Raw genomic sequence first — 17,675 nt, 5'->3', positions numbered from 1 at the left:
CGCCCGGGCTGCGCTCGGAGGCTCGGCCTGCCCCCCCCCCCCCCCCCCCCCCGCCCCGACCTGGGATTGCCTGCGGCACGAAACAGGCACTAGCGGGGGTCATTCCTTCTGGCTGCCATCCCCCTCTCCCGGCAGGGTGGCCTCCTCAGAGTGCCATCAGATCCACCCGCCGCGGAGGCGCACTCGCAGGCTGCCCTTTCCTGCTCTGCGTTCTGTCCGCCCTCTGGCTGTAGGCGCCTGACCCCCCCTTCCTCAAAGAAAGAAGGAGGCTGCCAGCAGGAGGCTGGACTCCCTCGGTGCCCCTGTCCCCTTGTCTCCGCTCCGGACTCCATGCTCCGGCCCAGCCGCAGCTAGGGCGTGGTGAGCTGTGCCCCAGGCACAAGAAGCTGAGGGAACCAGGACACCCGTGGGGGAATCGCCAGAATGTCTGAGCTGGGGGGACAGAAGAGGGCAGGCTGGGGGCCCCGGGCCCTGCGTGGCCAGAGCCTCTGTGCGCAGGCTGCAGCAAGCCGGCTAGACCTGGGGGAGGGGCAGCCTGGCCCTTCACACTTGATTTTGACCCTGTGCCTTGAAGCTCATCCCAACAGCTTAATTATTCTGCCGTGTGTTAGCCTAGCAGAGGGAGAAGAGGACCCACTCACACCTGCGTTCCATCACCCTGGGGGGTCTGATCCACCTTTGGCCCTCATGGGGAGGGAAGGGGACATGAAGGTCACCAGTCCTACTGGGCCACAGTGCCAGACCCTGTTGGGTTGTTTTCTCCCGGTGGGGCTACATTTTTAAGCCATCAAAAGATTCACAGTTGCCAGTGGATGTCAAATTTGAAAACTGGGTAGAATCCCAAGGTGGCAGCTTCTGGACTGGGTCACCACAGGCAGGTTACTTACCTCCCGAAGCCCGGCTTCCTTGTGGGGTTACACGGGCAGCTGTGAGTAGCCCTGAGCACCCCTGGGGCCCAGTCCTACTCATGTGAACGCAACAGCACGCTCTGTCCAGGGTGCTTCAGATCCGGGGCACAGAGAAAACCCAGCATCGTTCTGTTTGGTGGCCTCCAGGCACCCACAACACGCAAAAACATCAACAGCAGCAACCAGAACTGATCCCTGGAGGCAGATGCAGAGCCTTAGGACCTCGTCATAGCGAAGCAGAGAGGAGTTGGCCTCCTTTGTGTCCTTGAATTAATTCCTTGAGAAAGACCCTTCCTTGACCCTGTCGATTTTTTTTTTCTTGCTGGGCTCTAACACGGTTAGAAGGCAGAGTTTTAAAAACATTACCTCAGGGTGCCCCATGTTCTGGAAAAGAAGGAGGCTGGCAAGGTGGAGCAGGTAGAGAGAGGGAGAGGCTGAGGAGCCTAGAAACTCCTGGCTGCCTCCTCTGGCCCGTTTGAAGTTGGCTCCAAAGACATGGAATTAGTAGGCAGAGCTGCCTCCTCCTCTTCTTACCCGCGGAGGAGAGATCAGTTCCTGGCTGGCCGGGGCAGTGTCATCGATATAGCTGGTGTCATCGTTACCTTCCACTAACAGATCACTCGACACCTGTCGGCCCAGGCAGGGCCGAGTCCGGCATTGCCCTGCAGATCGGGAGGCTTTGACCCTCCCCATTGTCCCTGAACCCCAGGGGAGCCCGAGACACAAGCGCTGCTGGGATGTGGCAGCTGGGGACCCATCAGAAGGGCTAGATTGCTTCTGGTGCCTGCCCTGTCCTCCATCAGGGTCCCCGGCTGCTTCTGAGCTTCCTGCTGCCTGGCCCCTGTCGCTGTCCCGGGCAGAGGAGATGAGTTTGTCCCTGGCTGGAAGCTGAGGCAGAGTGCCGATGCTGCACAGAGAATGGGTCCCCTGAGTGGCCCCAGAGCGAGGAGCCAGGGGTGAGGAGTAGCCTGGGGTGACCCGTCCGGCAGGGCCTCCCTGGCTGGCCGCCCTCTGGTGTGTGCGCCCCAGGCGACATCATGCTGCAGCAGATCCTGAACGACATGTACATCGACCCCGAACTCCTCGCTGAGCTCAGTGATGTGCAGAAGCACATCCTCTTCTACAAAATGCGAGAGGAGCAGCTGAGGCGCTGGAGGGAGCGCGAGGCTTGGGAGGCCCTGGCCGAGGCAGAGGGCCTCAGGCCCCCGAAAGTCAAGCGAGGTACGTGGCTGGGAGTCACCGAGGGCTCAACCCCCGGCCTCCCAGGAGGTGGCAAAGTTCTTGATGCCAAGGCTGCGTTCTTTCAAACGAGCGCTAATGCGATGAGTGCTGGGGACTTGAAAGCCTTGTCCGGTGAGCGTCTGGCCTCATTCACCTGGTCTCTGTGTTTTGACCAGGTCTGTGAGGCTCTAAGGCTGCAGACGGGGCTCCCCGGAGGCCCTGATGGGGATGGGGACTGGGGACTTGCTTTGTCTTGCCGTGGGAGGCCCAAGTTCTGGGAAGACACCGTTGGGATCTCGGTTTGGGCTCAGACGTGGTTGGTGATTGCCTGGCGAGGGAGAGGGCATGCTCTTGACCTTCCCCTGCGGCTCTAGGATGGCGGGCCAGAGTGCAATGAGGACACGCAGTCCCTCCCTCCCTTGTGCGTGCAGAGCACGGTGGCCCTCGCACAGTACACCTGCCTCTCCTCCCTGTTTTCGTGTGAGAGGATGCTTGGTGTTGTGACTTGAGCCTTGCTGGTCTTCTGGAAAGAGGGTGTCAGGGAATGTCCCGCACAAAGAATGACCAGCCCCAAACGGCAGTAGCAGCTGCGGAGAAGAAACAGGAGGCCCACCTGCCTTTCAGGTGGCTTCTGTGCGGTCACGCGCCTGAGGACTGGTGCACTTGTGATGAAGAGCCATGTGAGGTCGTCAGGCCGCTGAGGCTTGGGACGGGGCTTGGGGGCCCTGTTGGTGGTACTCTCTGTGGATGCTGCACTTTGCGGTTTTCTGAGCCCCTTCGTCCCCTCTCTCGTTCGCTCCTCCCAGCAACCCTCCCCTCGGTCTCCATACTGTTCTGCAGAGTGAGGCGTAGACTTGATCTGTTTCAAGTTTTCAATCCAGGACCAAGTCCGGTATCTGGACTGGGCGTGCAGGTGTCTTGGCGACCTGGCTCCTCCTCTCCACTTCAGGCTCCCCGCCTGACAGTCCTTGCCATGTGCTACAGGCCCCGCTCACACCCACGGGGACACACTTGCTCTACCTCGCCTCTGTCTTGGCACAAGTAGTTCTTGCTGTTGGAAACGCCAAACCCCCCCCCCCCCCCAGCCCCCTTCAGCCTCCCAACAAACTCCTCCAGGACAAGTCCCCACTCCCAGGAGTCTTTGGGGCAGGCTTCTCGTGCAGGGAAGAACTTGTTCCTCTCCAGGTGCTTGGAGGGTAGTGGCCGCCCCTGCCCGAGGACTCGCCACGCTGTCTGTCCTTTATCATCTGCTCGCCTGGCGCTCCCCGGGGCCCCAAAGCCACTGGAGCATGAGACCATGCTGCATTCTGTCTTCCATCCTTGGGTCTAGCGGAGAGCTGGCACGCAGTTAAATCCCCATTTTGAATGAGACACAAGACAGGACCCAAGGGGAGAGCTCCGACTTGGCTGTCTGTGGCTGGTACCCAGGCCGGGGCCTTCCGGGCCGGGCTGCCCTGGCAACTGCCGTCACAAGCTGGTGAGGATGCCAGGCTGCCTTTCCGGCCCTACTCGGCCTGGGCCCTGGGGCCTCACACCGTCTGCAGGCTGGCTCTTCTGGGAGGAAGACAGATGCCTAAAAATTTAACTGCAAAAACATTTTTATGGCAATTTGTCACACACTGACATCTACATTTTCATGTGTAAATTATACATTAAACTCATTTGGGTTTCTGGTGCAGAAGACTCTTTTCCGGGTAATTAATTTTCTGATTTAAAAAGAATGGAGAAGAGGAGGAGACACACTGAGGAGTGTGTGTATTTCAGGTCAGGATCTCGTTCAAATGTCAGCTCTTTGCTTCAGTCCTGCCTGCGGAAGTGCCCAGGTGGACCGCGGCGAGCTCTGGGGGGCTGACATTGCCTCAGAAGGTTGCAGAACTTCTGCTGTAAGGGTCTGGGATGCAAGGTGCTTGCTGTGTGTTCTGGAATCATGATGAAGGGTTTACAAGCCCCCATCTGATCTGTGAGTGTCCTACATTTATCAGGTGCCTGCCCTCACTGAGTGTTCCCATAGCCCTGTGAACCCATTTCAGATGGGGAAGCCACGGCTCACGGAAGTGACTCAGTCCCTCCAAAGTCACCTAAATGCTAAGAAGTGGAGTTGAGAAGAACATCCCTTGACTTTGGCCTTGGGTCTGGTGACTGATGTTTATTTCTACTCATTCACTTTTTTTTAATGTTAATTTTTAAAAACTGTTTATTTTTGAGAGAGAGAAAGAGAGAGAGCCTACACAAGTGGGGGAGGGGCAGAGACAGAGGGCAACACAGAACTCCAAGCAGGCTCCAGGCTCTGAGCTGTCAGCACAGACCTCAATGCAGGGATCGAACTCATGAACCATGAGATCATGACCTGAGCCGAAGTTGGATGCTTAACCCACTCAGCCACCCAGGCACCCCTCCATTCATTCATGTTTCAACTCAGACTTTATTTTTTTTAATGTGTTATTTATTTCTGAGAGAGAGAGAGACAGCGTGAGCAGGGGAGAGTCACAGAAAGAGGGAGATACAGAATCTGAAACAGGCTCCAGGCTCTGAGCTAGCTGTCAGCACAGAGCCCGATGCAGGGCTTGAACCCTCAAACTGTGAGATCATGACCTGAGCCGAAGTCGGACACTTAACTGACTGAGCCACCCAGGCACCCCTCAACTCAGACTTTAATTTAACAAATGATCTGTGCATGCGTTCATTTGTTCATTTATATAAGCGAATACGTGAATACTTCTTCATCCTCTTGTGCAATGCGACTGAGTGCTGACTTTGGCGAACCAGAGAATACTCTTTGGCCCTTGAGACTGGGGGTAGACAGATCCCAGGGAACACAGCAGACTGGTGTGCCAGGAGTGAGGCTTGGGGCCCAGCAGCCACATGGTGGCTCAGGGCAGGAGTAAGTGGAGACATGGTCCATTGTCTGGACCTTTTCTCTTACCTTCACCACCCCGCTTGTGTCCTGAGGGAAGGATCTGCCATGTTGAGGTGTGTGCCTCTTGGGATCTCCGAGCATGACTTACTCAGGCCCGATGAGCCTGGAATGATGCCTTGCTTGCTCCTGCCCATTGCCCCAGCCCTGTCTTGTTCCGTAAAGCCTCCCTCCCACTGCCTCATTTCTGGGGCTATTTCTCAGCTCCTAGCAGACATGACCTTGCTGTCGCTAGGGCTCAGGCCCTGGAGGGCGGGGCTGGGCATGGTGCGCCCTGTCCCTGAGAACTTTTCTGCTATCCAGTTGTGCCTGGACATACCATGGAGGTCTACCATGGTGTCTGCTGTTTTGTCCCATTTCTGGCAAAATCTGATGTCTGACAGGACTCTGGCGAGGCACGCTCTGATACTGGGTGCCTTGGAGATTCAAGCCCAGCCCCTCCAACGTTACCATGGCCTTCACACCCTCTTCCCCTGTTAGGTGCCCTTTTCCCACAAAAGCCCCCATCACATGTCACGGGTTGTGGAGCCTCACAACCTCCAGCCCCTTCCGTGCTTGTTCGGTCATCCCTGTTTCTTAGTGGTGGTGGCTGGGGGGAGCTGGGTGTGGCCTAGGACAAGGACCCAGGAGATGCGTATTCCACTGCTGCCATGACCCAGGACGCCTCCCCACCTGGACCTGTCTGTTCTGTCACGAACGACTGTGTCGGTATTAGAGTGCTTCCTCTGTGACCACCTCTGTATCCATCTGGACGTCCTTTGCCTGGGAGCCAGATATCCTTCCCCACCCTCCTTCCTGCCTGCTTCTTGAACATGGCTGACCCTGTGAATCCCCTCTCTGTTGGTTTAGCCTGGGCAGCAACCAGAAGCAGCTCTGAGACACCCTCCTGAGCATCCTCTCCGTGTCTCAGAATTAAGCCACTGCTGCTGCACATCTGTCCCGGCCTTGTTCCCCCACATGGGCCCGGTCCAGGCCCCGACGACAGCTGTGTGACACACTCCTTTTCTCGGGGCATCTGCCTTTTCTCTGTTTCCTGGGAACCATCCAGTAACCATGGCAACCTCGCCTCCTAGGCCCAGGCCCTCCTAGCCTCTGTGAGTTCCCTTCTCCTGAGCCCCACTGGGGAAGTGTTGACCTTGAACACAGCCCCGCCTGGAACCCTGTACTCTCCTGCAGATGTTCCTCGTAGGTCCCCTCTGCTTCACGCTCACTCCCTGCAACCCTTTCTCTGCACAGCAGCCAAAGAAATGTCGCAACACCTGCTTAGCTCATTCATCTCCCCGCCTCACTGGCTTCCAATGCACTCAGAGAAAATAGAGTGCTTCTTGCTGGCCCTTGCGCCCTCTCCCACCTAATCACCACCCATCTTCGGTGGCCCTCTTCGGGGGAATGCTCTCTCCCCAGATCCTCACGAGGCTGAGTGCTTCCCTAGCCACGCACTCTCCATGAGTCCCATCCCGATCTCTCTCTTACAATGCCTAATTTCCTCTACAGAACCTACAGCATCTACACATATCTTTTTTTAAAAAGTAATTGTGGTAAATTACACACAACATAAAATGCACCATTTTAACGTGTCCATTTCAGTGACAGTACATGCAAAATGTTGTGCAAACCCCGCCTCCATCAAGTTCCCCGACATTTTCATCCCAGAACAAAACCCTTTATGGATGGAGCACTCACTCCCCATCCCCTCCTCCCCTCAGCCCTTGGCAGCCCCTGGTCGGCTTTCTCTCTCTATGGATTTGCTGCCTTTTTTTTTGCTTATATATCCGTTTGCTGGTTCATGGTCTGTCTCCTCCGTTAGCCTGAAAGCACCTGGTGGCCACGAACATTGTTGGCTTCGGTGCCGGCATCTGGACGCGGCTGGGGGATGTGGGTGCATGGCTTGCACGCATTCGTGTCACAATATCTGGACCAGAGGGATGGGTGTTAAAGGCTTTCTTTTTAAATGGAAGCCTGTGTGCTCTGCAGTGTGACCTCTCCTCTAAACCTCGAGAATCTTCAGTGAAAGCATAAAAGTCACAATATACATGTGTTTAGGGATAGGTTATACGAGCTGAAATAAGATCTATGATCACATAGAAGTGATGGCAATTCTGTCACCTTTTCACGGACTTAGAGCTCATTTCAGTTTCCTTCCTTGTTTTAAGATTTTGACTTAGATTTTAGTTTGATCAACACACTGTTTTTCTCTTTGTATCTTCTTAGTGTATATTTGCCGTTATTTTTTTTTCTCCAGCCTTTTGATACCATTTTATTTTTAGAGAGTCTATTGGAAAATGTATATAAAATAGCATATGCTGTTTTAAAATTTATTTTTGGTGAGCGCCTGGCTGGCTCAGTCAGTGACTCTTGATCTCGGGGTTGTGAGTTCGAGCCTCGTGTTTGGCGTAGAGATTACTTAAATAAATAAATACTTATTTTTAAATTATTTTAAAATAAATATTAAAAAAATAAAACTTATTTTAAAAAGTGTACTTGAACCCCTTTTATCTATCTTTATCAGGGCTAAAATATTTTGTCCTGAGGATGAGAGATTAAGGATTTTAAAATACTTTTCTTCATGATTTTCTTGGTATAATCAAGAATTTTATTTATTTGTTTGTTTATTTATTATTAAAAAAAAAGTTTTTAGAGAGAGGTCAGGGAAGAGTGGTAGTTGATGGGGGGGGGGGAGAGGGAGAGAGAGAATCCCAAGCAGGCTCCACACTCAGTGTAGAGCCCAATGTGGGGCTTGATCCTACGATCCTGGGTTCATGGCCCATGACCTGAGTTGAAACCGGAAGTTGGACACTCAATTGACTGAGCCTCCCAGGTGCCCCTAATCAAGAATTTTAGATGGTCTCTGAGAGCTGTGTGTGCACGTATGTGTGTGTGTGGATGGTATTCATGTTGCTGGTACTTTGGGGTGGGGCCAGACTTTTCTGTTTCACCTGCCTAAACAGTGAGACCCAGCATGGGCCTTCCATCAGTAGGTGCTCCATCCAGGATTGTGCACTTGACTAACGGGGCCCCACTTCCTGGCTTGCTATCCCTGTGTTCTGTTGGCAGGTGGCAGAAGAAAGGTTGGACAGCTGTGCTGGTGAGCGAGCTCCTGGGGTGCCGTCACACTGCTTCCCGGAAGCTCTTTCCTTCATCTGCAATGGCGGAGGGGTTTCTGAGTGGCTGGCAGGGTGGAGGAGCCCCCGTGCAAGCTTCCCGCGCTACCGCTGCTTGCACAGCACCTGCTGAGGGCCTCTGGTTCCTTTGCAGCTCACCGCCTGGGCCCCCTTTCCTTCCTGTCTTCCCCAAGCCCAGCGATGCGGTGCTGACTGAGGCGGTGAGGTCCATGGACCCCCCAATCTCTGGTGGTAGCACTTTTAGAAAGTGAAAAGCCCAACGTCACTAGTAAACCACACCAGATTATAACACTAAATAGGCGCGTGTCAAAGAAATTTGACAGTAGTAATGTTGACGAGGATCCAGGGAAAGAGATATCCTCGCCTACAACGGCTGAAGGGGACATATAAAGAGGGACAGAGTGCTTGTTCTTTTCTAAGATTTCTGCAGGTTCTCGAAGAGCTTGGGCCCACTGGGATGGAGGCAGATACCAAAGACCAATGCCTGGAGCCACGCAGCCGGCCAGTGGTCAGTGCCCAGCAGAGAACTTGACTTTCCGGGTAGCTCCTTGCCCTTTCCTGGCTGCTGCCAAAGGTCAAGGACTTTGAGCAGACTCCGCTCTGGATGGAGGGAAGCCCCTGTCCTGCCTGTTGAAAGGGGGATGCCTGAGGAGCTGCTGAGGTTTAATTTCTCTCCCCTTGCATCAGGGCTGACCATGCTTGCCACCTCCCTGCTTCCCCTTCCGGGTTGGAGGTCAGCAGGGACAGTTTCTGAGAAAGGCCACCAGCTGCTTATCTCCCACCTCCCTGTAACCCGACCTCAGGTCTCAGCTCCAGCTCAGAGTAACAGGTTGCAGCAGGCTGCCTGTCCATCAGCTAATCTCGCCGAGTGGCTAGCATTACAACTTTCCAGGTTTTTCTCACATGAAAATTAACAAAGCTTCTTAGGGTTTTCCCATTTGGAACCAGATTTCACATCCGACTTTGGGGGCGAAATTCCTTGAGTGCCTTTGCATACCTATTTCTCCCATGTTCTTGTAAAATTATGTGACATTAGGCCTCGGGGCCATTTGTTTTTATCCTATCCTTTCACTGATATGTTTATTTTCTGGCCGTCATGGGTTCTCACAGCTGGGCTCTGTGAGATGCTAAAGATTTCGGACGTCTGTGCCTTGAGTACGTGTACACCCCTTCCTTTTTCAGATTAAGTTATTTTGTGCCTCAGGTGTTGTTCCAGATAAAATTTAGTGGGCTGATAAGGAACAGGACTGAGACTGGGGTCCAGAGACCTCACTAGCTCATGACTGGGCTGTGTCCGTTCGGAGGGGAGGTGGGGTTGAAGGTGGTGTCATTTCGGATGACACCAAGTCCTAATGTATATGGGGCGTTATGGTCTTGGTGGAAGTTCTTGGATTTGTCCCTTATTCTCACAGGAGAGGGCAAGTCTTCTGAAAGAATGTGGCCTGGAGCTTGGGGGGGGTGGGGGGGTCACTTCCGGAGTCAGTTTATACTCAAGGTTAAAGTGAGTGTGTGTGTGTGAGGGGTTTAGTGTGACTTGACCCCAAGTGTGTCGCTGACCCAGTTCTGAATACGGCATAGAGCAGCCTGGCATTATTGGCACCATACCCGATGCCCACACCATGCCAGCCTTTTTTCACATCACTTGTGCCGGAAGTGGTACAGTGGTCAGCGGGGCCAAGTTCAGCGGCTCTGACCACCCTCCAATTGTAAGTGTCTTCCACTGATTAATTTCACCTTAGCAAGTTATCCAAGCTTCCCTGAGTCTCAGTTTCCTTTTACGTACATTGGGGACGATGGCAGTAGGACCTATATTGCAGATCTGTGGGCGGGATTAAACGAGATGCTCCCAGTAGAGCCTGGTTTGTTGAAGTACCTGATAAACATTAGCAAAAGCACATTTCTCACCTCATGGAGTTCTTCTCTGTTTGTATGTTTTTCCCAGAAGATTAAAGTTCACGGCTTAGAATAAAAAGCACCTGTATAAAGGGAACACACCAGCAGTTGGGACAGCCACCTCTGTGAAGGATTCCTTGAAAGATACCATTTCATCAGAAGTGACCCTACCCTTAGGAGATATCTATCTATCTATCGATCGATTGATCGATCTGTCTGTCTGTCTGTCTATTTAGATTTATTTTAAGGAATTGGCTCACCTGATTGTGGGGATGGGCAGGTCTGTCATCTGTAGGGCACACCAGCACACTAGAAACTCAGGCTGGATTTCTATGTTCCAGTCTTGAGGCAGAATTCCTTCTTCATGGGGAAACCTCAGTTTTTTGCTCTTAAGGCTTTCAACTGGTTGGGTGAGGAGAGTAATCGGCTTTACTTAAGTCAGCCAATTGTGAATGGTAATCACAAAACGTCTACAAAAATCTTCACAGCAACATCTAGACTAGTACTTGACTAGACAATTGGGCACATGGCCTATCCATGTTGACATATAAAATTGACCATCACAGCTTATAATTGATTCTACGCACATATAGTAAATGCCTACTGTGTGCCTCTATTGTGAGAGATGCCAGAAGTCCTCCATCCAGCTGGGGTGGCCAGACACTTTGGGAAGGATGTGCTGGGTAAAGGAGGATCCTTGCAAGCTACCTCTTATAATCCAAGAATGGCAAGCACGATCTGGAATCCGGAAGCTGTCTGTAGCCAGAGTTGTTTCTTTCCCAGTTTCTCGTTTTTTTGTTTTTTGTTTTTTGTTTTTTCTTGCACACTTGCCCCTACAAGCCACCTCCAGTGCTATTCATCTGCCGATGCAGCCCTTCTAATGCTATCCCAGATCTGAATTCTAGGTGGTCTTCCACTTCCAAGATCTGTTATCATTAAATGACCCCAACCTTTTTGTCTCTTAGTTTAGACGCCATTCAGTGGGTGTATGACTGGCCCAGCTCTGGTTCACTTCTGTGAGCTAAGAAGCTGGGGTCATGGAGAAGGTAAGGCTATTGTTTTTTGGAGTGATGAGTTATGGAAGGCAGAGCCAGGAGGGAAGAGGGATATTATGGGTAAACTGGTAATATCTCTGCTTAGGGTAAACCTTCTTGTCTTGGTTGACCCAGCCTTTATTGGTTTTAAAAGTGAAACTTCTGCATCTTGGGAATCTCCCCAGTTCCCGGCAAACTGGGACTGTTGACCATCCTGTCTCTGGTACATCTTTTCTATTTGGAGGGTCAGGGGGACATGATATTACCTTTCTCACCCCTTGACAGGTAAAACATGAGCATATATAGGGGGTAAAGTAAGGGTCCACGTTCTATTTGCCAGGAAGGAAAATTCTTTCTCCATTGAGTAATTTGACCATATCTGTGTGGCTCTATTTCTGGACTCTGTTCTGTTTCACTGATGCATATACCTACCCTTGCACAAATATCACAGTATGATTTCATAGTAAATCTTACAACTATAGTTTTGTAGTAAATCTGGAGACTGAATTGTTTTGAGTCACCCTTTGTTCTTTTTCAACATTTTTTGGTTATTCCAGGACTTTTGCTTCTCCACATAAATTTTAGAATCAGCTTGTCAGTTTCTATAAAAAGCTTACTAGGAAGTTTAGATTGCCTTGGACATGTAGACCGATTTGAGGTGAGCTGACATATTGATACAGTTGTTTTCCAATCTGTGAGAAAGGTATGGTGCTCCATTTATTTAGGTCTTTTTCTCTCAGCAACGTTTTGTAGACTAGAGTACACATTTTGTTATGTTTATCTCTATTTTGTGTTTTTTGATGCTGTGGTACATGGAATTTCAAAATTTAATTTTCACTGTTTGTTGATGAGATATAGGAATATAATTAATTTTGGTGTATTGACTACCTTATTTTCTGTGCCTTTCTAAAATCACCTATTAGTTCACATAGTTTTTTTTTTTTTTTTTGGTAGATTCTTTAAGATTTTATATGTAGATGATTATATCATATGCAAATAGAGACAATTTTATTTCTTCCTTTCCAATATGTATACATTTAAAATTTCTTTTTCTTGCCTTATTACATTGGTTAGGCTCTTAGTACAATGTTGAATAAATGTGGGGAGAAAAGACAACTTTGCCTTGTTTCCAGTCTTTGGGGAGACATTTCAATCCTTGATCATTAAGTATAATGTTAACTAAAGATTTTTCCTAGATGTGCTTTATTAGGGTGAGGAACTTTTCCATTATTATTATTTTGCTGGGAATTTTTTATTAGGAATGGGCATTGGTTATGTCAAAAGTTTTTTATGCATCTGTTGAGATGATTATAGTTGTTTCCTTTTTAGTCTCCTCATATGACAAATTACTTTGATTTTTGAATGTCAAATCAACCTTGAATTCCTGGGATAAACCCTGTATGGTCATGATACATTATCCTTTGTATATAATCCTTTGTATATATTTTTGAATTCAATTTGCTAATACTTTGTTAAAAATCTAAAAAAACCTGTGTCTGTGAGGGATATTGGTCGGTAGCTTTCTTTTTCTTAAAAAATTTTTTTAAATGTTTATTTAGTTTTGAGAGAAAGAGAGAGAGATAGAACATGAGGAGGGAGGGGCAGAGAGAGAAGGAGACACAGAATCTGAAGCAGGCTCCAGGCTCTGAGCTGTCAGCACAGAACCTGACATAGGGCTTGAACTCACAAACTGTGAGGTCATGACCTGAGCCAAAGACGGATGCTTAACTGACTGAGCCACCCAAGTGCCCCTGCTCCATAGTTTTCTTGAAGTATCTTTAGTTTAATATCACGATAATGTTGACCTCATAAAAATGAGGTGAAAAATATTCTCTCTTCCATTTTCTGGGAGTGTTTGTGTAGAATTGGTATTATTTCTTCCTTAAATGTTTGGTAGAATTCACTAGTAATGTCTTTTGGGCCCACGTTTTTGTTGTGGGTAGATTTTAAAGAACAAATTCAAATTCTTTAATAGATACAAAGTTATTCAGATTGTGTATTTCTTGAGTGAATTTTGATATTTTATGTCTCTCAAACTATTTGTTTATTTAATCTAAGTTACCAGATTATTGGTTCTTTATAAATTCCTTTGTCTGTGGGATCTGCAGTGATGATGACTCCTTCATGCCTGATATTGGTAAATTGTATATTTTCTTGCTATTTTGATCAGTCTAGTGAAAAATTTATTAATTCTACTAATGGTTTCAAAGAACCAATTTCTATTTCATTCATTATTTTCTGTTTTATTGATTTCTATTATCTTTATTATTTCTCTCTTTTATTTTTGGATTTAGTTTTTTATTTTCTAGTTTCTTTTTCCCTTTTAATGTTTTTATTTATTTTTGAGAGAGAGATAGAGATACTGTGAGCATGGGAGGGCCAGAGAGAGAGGAAGATACAGAATCCGAAGATAGGTTCCAGGCTCTGAGCTAGCTGTCAGCACAGAGCCTGATGCGGGACTCAGACCCACGAACCATGAAATCATGACCTGAGCTGAAGTCGGACACTTAACCGACTGAGCCACCCAGACACCCCTATTTTCTGGTTTCTTAATGTGGAAGCTTAGACTGTTGATTTGAGATGCTTCTTCTTTTTTTTTTTAAAATATGAGCATTCAGTGCTATAGATTTCTCTCAATGTACTGCTTTAGCTATGTCCCATGGGTTTTATATATTGTATTTTTAATTTTTCTTCAATTAAAATATTTTCTAATCACCTTGTGATTTCCTCTTTTATTCATGAGTTGTTTAGAATTATATTGTTTCATTATTATTTAAAAACTTTTTTATTTTCAAGTGAGAGCATATAGGCAGGGGAGAGGGTCAGAGGGAGGGAGAGAGAATCTTAAGGAGGCTCCATGCTCAGCATAGAGCCTGACCCAGGGCTGGATCCCATGACCCTGGGATCATGACCCGACTTGAAATCAGGAGTCAGATGCTCAATCAATTGAGCCACCTGGACACCACTAGAATTACATTGTTTTGTTTCTGAATATCCGAAGGGATTTTCCCCAGACATCTTTCTGTCATTAATATCTAGATTGATTCCATTGTGGTTAGAGTATATACCATAGATGATTTCAAACATTTTAAATTTGTTGAGTTTTTTTTTAATGGGTGAGAATATATCTGTCTTTGGTGAATGTTCTACATGCACTTGAAAGAGAAAAAGAAAGAATTCTGCTGTAGTGTGGAGTGTTCTATAGATGTCAGTTAGCTTAGTAGGTCAGTTAGGTTGATAGCGTTGTTTAGACCTTCTATACCCTAACTGATTTTTCCTCCCTGCTTGTCTTAGAAATTACCGGAAGAGAATTTTTCTTAAAACAGTTTATTGAGATATAATTCATGCACCACGCAAGTCACTATGTAAACGGTACAATTAAATCATTTTTAGTAAATTCACCAGTACGCACAATCATCACCACAGTCAAGTTTAGAATATTTTAATTACCTTAAGAAAGCCGCATACACTTTCCCTATTACTCCCCTAGATTCCCTTCCTCCTTCTGCAGTCCTTAGCGATCACTAATCTACTTTATGTCTCTGTAATTTCTCTGTTCTGGATTTTTATATGAATAGAATCATGTAAAATGTGGACTTCTGTGGCTGGCTTCTTCCAGTTAGCATAATGTTCTCAAGTCCCATCTTGAAATACTGTAGCATTCCTTTTTTAAAAAAGTTTTTTAATGTTTATTTATCTTTGAGAGGGAGAGACAGACAGAGCTTGAGCGGGGAAGGGGAAGAGTGAGAGGGAGACACAGAATCTAAAGCAGGCTCCAGGCTCTGAGCTGTCAGCACAGAGCCTGATGTGGGGCTCAAACCCACAAACCACGAGATCTTGACCTGAGTGGAAGTCAGTCGCTTAACTGACTGAGCCACCCAAGGGCTCCTGTAGCATTGTTTTTTGTGGCTGAAGAATATTCCATTGCACAAATGTGTATTTAAAAAAAAAATCTATCCATCTCTTAATGGACATTTGGGTTGTTTTCACCTCTTTGCTATTATGAACAATGCTTCTATAAACATTCATGTACAAGTTTTTGTGTGCACATATGTTTTCATTTCTCTTAGGTGTGTATGTAGGATTGGAATTGCTGGTTAAACCTTACATTTAACCATCTGAAGAACTACCAGCCTGTTTTCCAAAAGAGTTGCGCCATTTTACATTCCCACCAGCAGTATGAGAATTCAAATTTCTCCCCATCCTCAGCACCCCTTGCTATTATCTATGGCTTTTTTTTTAATGTTTTATTTATTTCTGAGAGAGGGAGAGAGAGAGACAGCATGAACGGGGGAAGGTCAGAGAGAGAGGGAGACACAGAATCTGAAACAGGCTCCAGGCTCTGAGCTGTCAGCGCAGAGCCCGACATGGGGCTCGAACCCACGAACCGAGAGATCATGACCTGAGCCAAAGTCAGCCGCTTAACTGACTGAGCCACCCAGGTGCCCCTTTATGTTTTTGATTAAAGCTGTCCTGGTGGGTATGAAGTGTTAGGTCCTTGCGATTTTGATTTTCATTTCTTTTATGAGTAATGGTGTTGAGCATTTTTTTCTTGTGCTTATTGACCTCCTGTATATCTTCTTTAAAGAAATATCTGTTTAGATCCTTCGCCCATTTTTTTTGCCTGGTCTGGCTTTTACTATTGAGTTGTAAGAGTTTCTATATACTCCAAGCACAAGTCCCTTATCAGATAACATGATTTACAAATATTTTTTCCCACTCTTGGGTCACCTTTTTACTCTCTGGATGATGTTCTTGGAAACATGTTTTAAATTTCAATGAAGTCCAGTTTTATTTATATATATGGAGTTCTTGTTATTATTGTGTGTGCTGTTGGTATCCTATCTAAGAAACCGTTGTCTAATTTAAGGTCATGAAGGGGCGCCTGGGAGGCTCAGTGGGTTGAGCGTCTGACTCTTGATCTTGGCTCATGTCATGATCTCACAGTCGTGAGATTGAGCCCCATGTCAGTACTCTCTCTCTCTGTGTGTCCCTCCCCTGTTCATGCCCTCTCTTTCAACAAGAAAAAAAAAGAAAGAAAAGAAAAACCTTGCAGCAGACTCCATTCTCTTCATTGACACAGGACTCCCGCTTGCCCTTTCTCTCCTATTCTGCATCTCTGCTCCTTGTTTATCAGTCCAGATACTGTACTTTCTCAGGGCTCTCCTTCGGTCCCTCCCCTTCTTCTCCCTCTGATCTGTGATTTCTAGGTTCTTCTTCATAAAGCATGGAGCCTGCTTAAGATTCTCTCCCTCCCTCTCCCTCTGCCCTTCCCCTACTTGTACACATGCACTCTCTCTCTCTCAAAAAAACGTAAGGTCATGAAGATTTATGCCTATATCTGCATCTATGGTTTCAAATTTATTGACATGGAATAGCACACAAAATTCCCTTGTAATCACTACTTGTTTTACATTGTCTTTATAATTCCTAATGTTTTCTTCTTTTATTTCTTTTTTACTTAACTAGTCATGCTAATGAAGGTGATTTCTTATTTTATTATGGTTTTCAAAGAACAAATGTTTAGACATATATGCTTTGCATGTCACTAATATTGGCTCTTTTCTTTAAAAAAATTTTTTTAATGTTTTTACTTATTTCTGAGAGAGAGAGACAAGCGTGAGCAGGGGAGGGTCAGAGACATAGGGAGACACAGAATCTGAAACAAGATTCAGGCTCTGAGCTAGCTGTCAGCACAGAGCCTGACGCAGGGCTCGAACCCATGAACCGTGAGATCATGACGTGGGCTGAAGTCGGACGCCTAACTGACTGAGCCACCCAGGCGCTCCAGGCTCTTTTCTTAGTTAGTTCTCTTTTCTTACTTTATTTTATCTTATTTAAGTTTTTAGATCTTTTAGATTGAAAACTTAGTTAATTCGTGTACATCTTTTTAAAATAAAGCTTTAAAAAATCTCATAAAAATATTTGAACATCTAGATTAAATAGAAAATAATATAATGAATACTCATGGACCCATAATGTCTTTTTTAAAGTTTTTAAAACTTTTTTAAAAGTTTATTTATTTATTTTGATAGAGAGAGAGAGACAGAGAGAGAGAGAGACAGAGAGAGGGGAAGAGAGAGAATCCCAAGCAGGTTCTATACTGTCAGTGTCGAACCTGAGGTGGGGTTTGAACTCATGAACCGTGAGATCATGATCTGACCAGAAACCAAGAGTTGGATACCCAACTGACTAAGCCACCCAAGCACCTTCTTTTTTAAAGTTTTTTTAAAAAGTTTTTTTGTTTTTGTTTTAATTCCAGTATAGTTACCATACAGTGTTATATTAGTTTCAGGTGTACAATATAGTGATTCTCTACATTACTCAGCGATCATCATGATAAGTGTAGTCTTTTTTTTTTTTTAGTTTATTCATTTATTTTGAGAGAGAGAGAGTGCATGTAAGTTAGGGAGGGGCAGAGAGAGAGGGAGAAAGAGAATCCCAAGCAGGCTCAGTGCAGTCAACACAGAACCCATCACAGGGCTCCATCCCGCGAATCATGAGTCTATGCTCAGCCCTACTGAGCCACCCAGGTGCCTCAGTCACCTTTTCATCCATCCCCCCACCCACCTCCCCACTGGTA

General features: G+C 47.0%; 1 protein-coding gene across 2 annotated transcripts in view; it reads left to right on the top strand.

Moving 5' to 3' along the window:
* The first annotated feature begins 1,945 nt into the window (after nucleotides 1–1,945).
* Nucleotides 1,946–17,675, top strand: part of SH2D4B (SH2 domain containing 4B) — an 88,138-nt gene continuing 72,408 nt past the window's right edge. For both annotated transcript variants that reach the window (XM_039240558.1, XM_039240557.1), the window contains exon 1: nucleotides 1,946–2,143. In XM_039240558.1, the coding sequence (XP_039096489.1) occupies nucleotides 1,946–2,143 (198 nt within the window). The remainder of the gene's footprint in view (nucleotides 2,144–17,675) is intronic.

Source organism: Hyaena hyaena, unplaced genomic scaffold (genome assembly GCF_003009895.1).
Source record: "Hyaena hyaena isolate Hyena2069 unplaced genomic scaffold, ASM300989v1 scaffold_176, whole genome shotgun sequence".
Lineage (NCBI taxonomy): Eukaryota > Metazoa > Chordata > Mammalia > Carnivora > Hyaenidae > Hyaena > Hyaena hyaena.
Note: the sequence above shows the minus strand (reverse complement) of the source record. Positions and strands in the feature narration are given on the sequence as shown.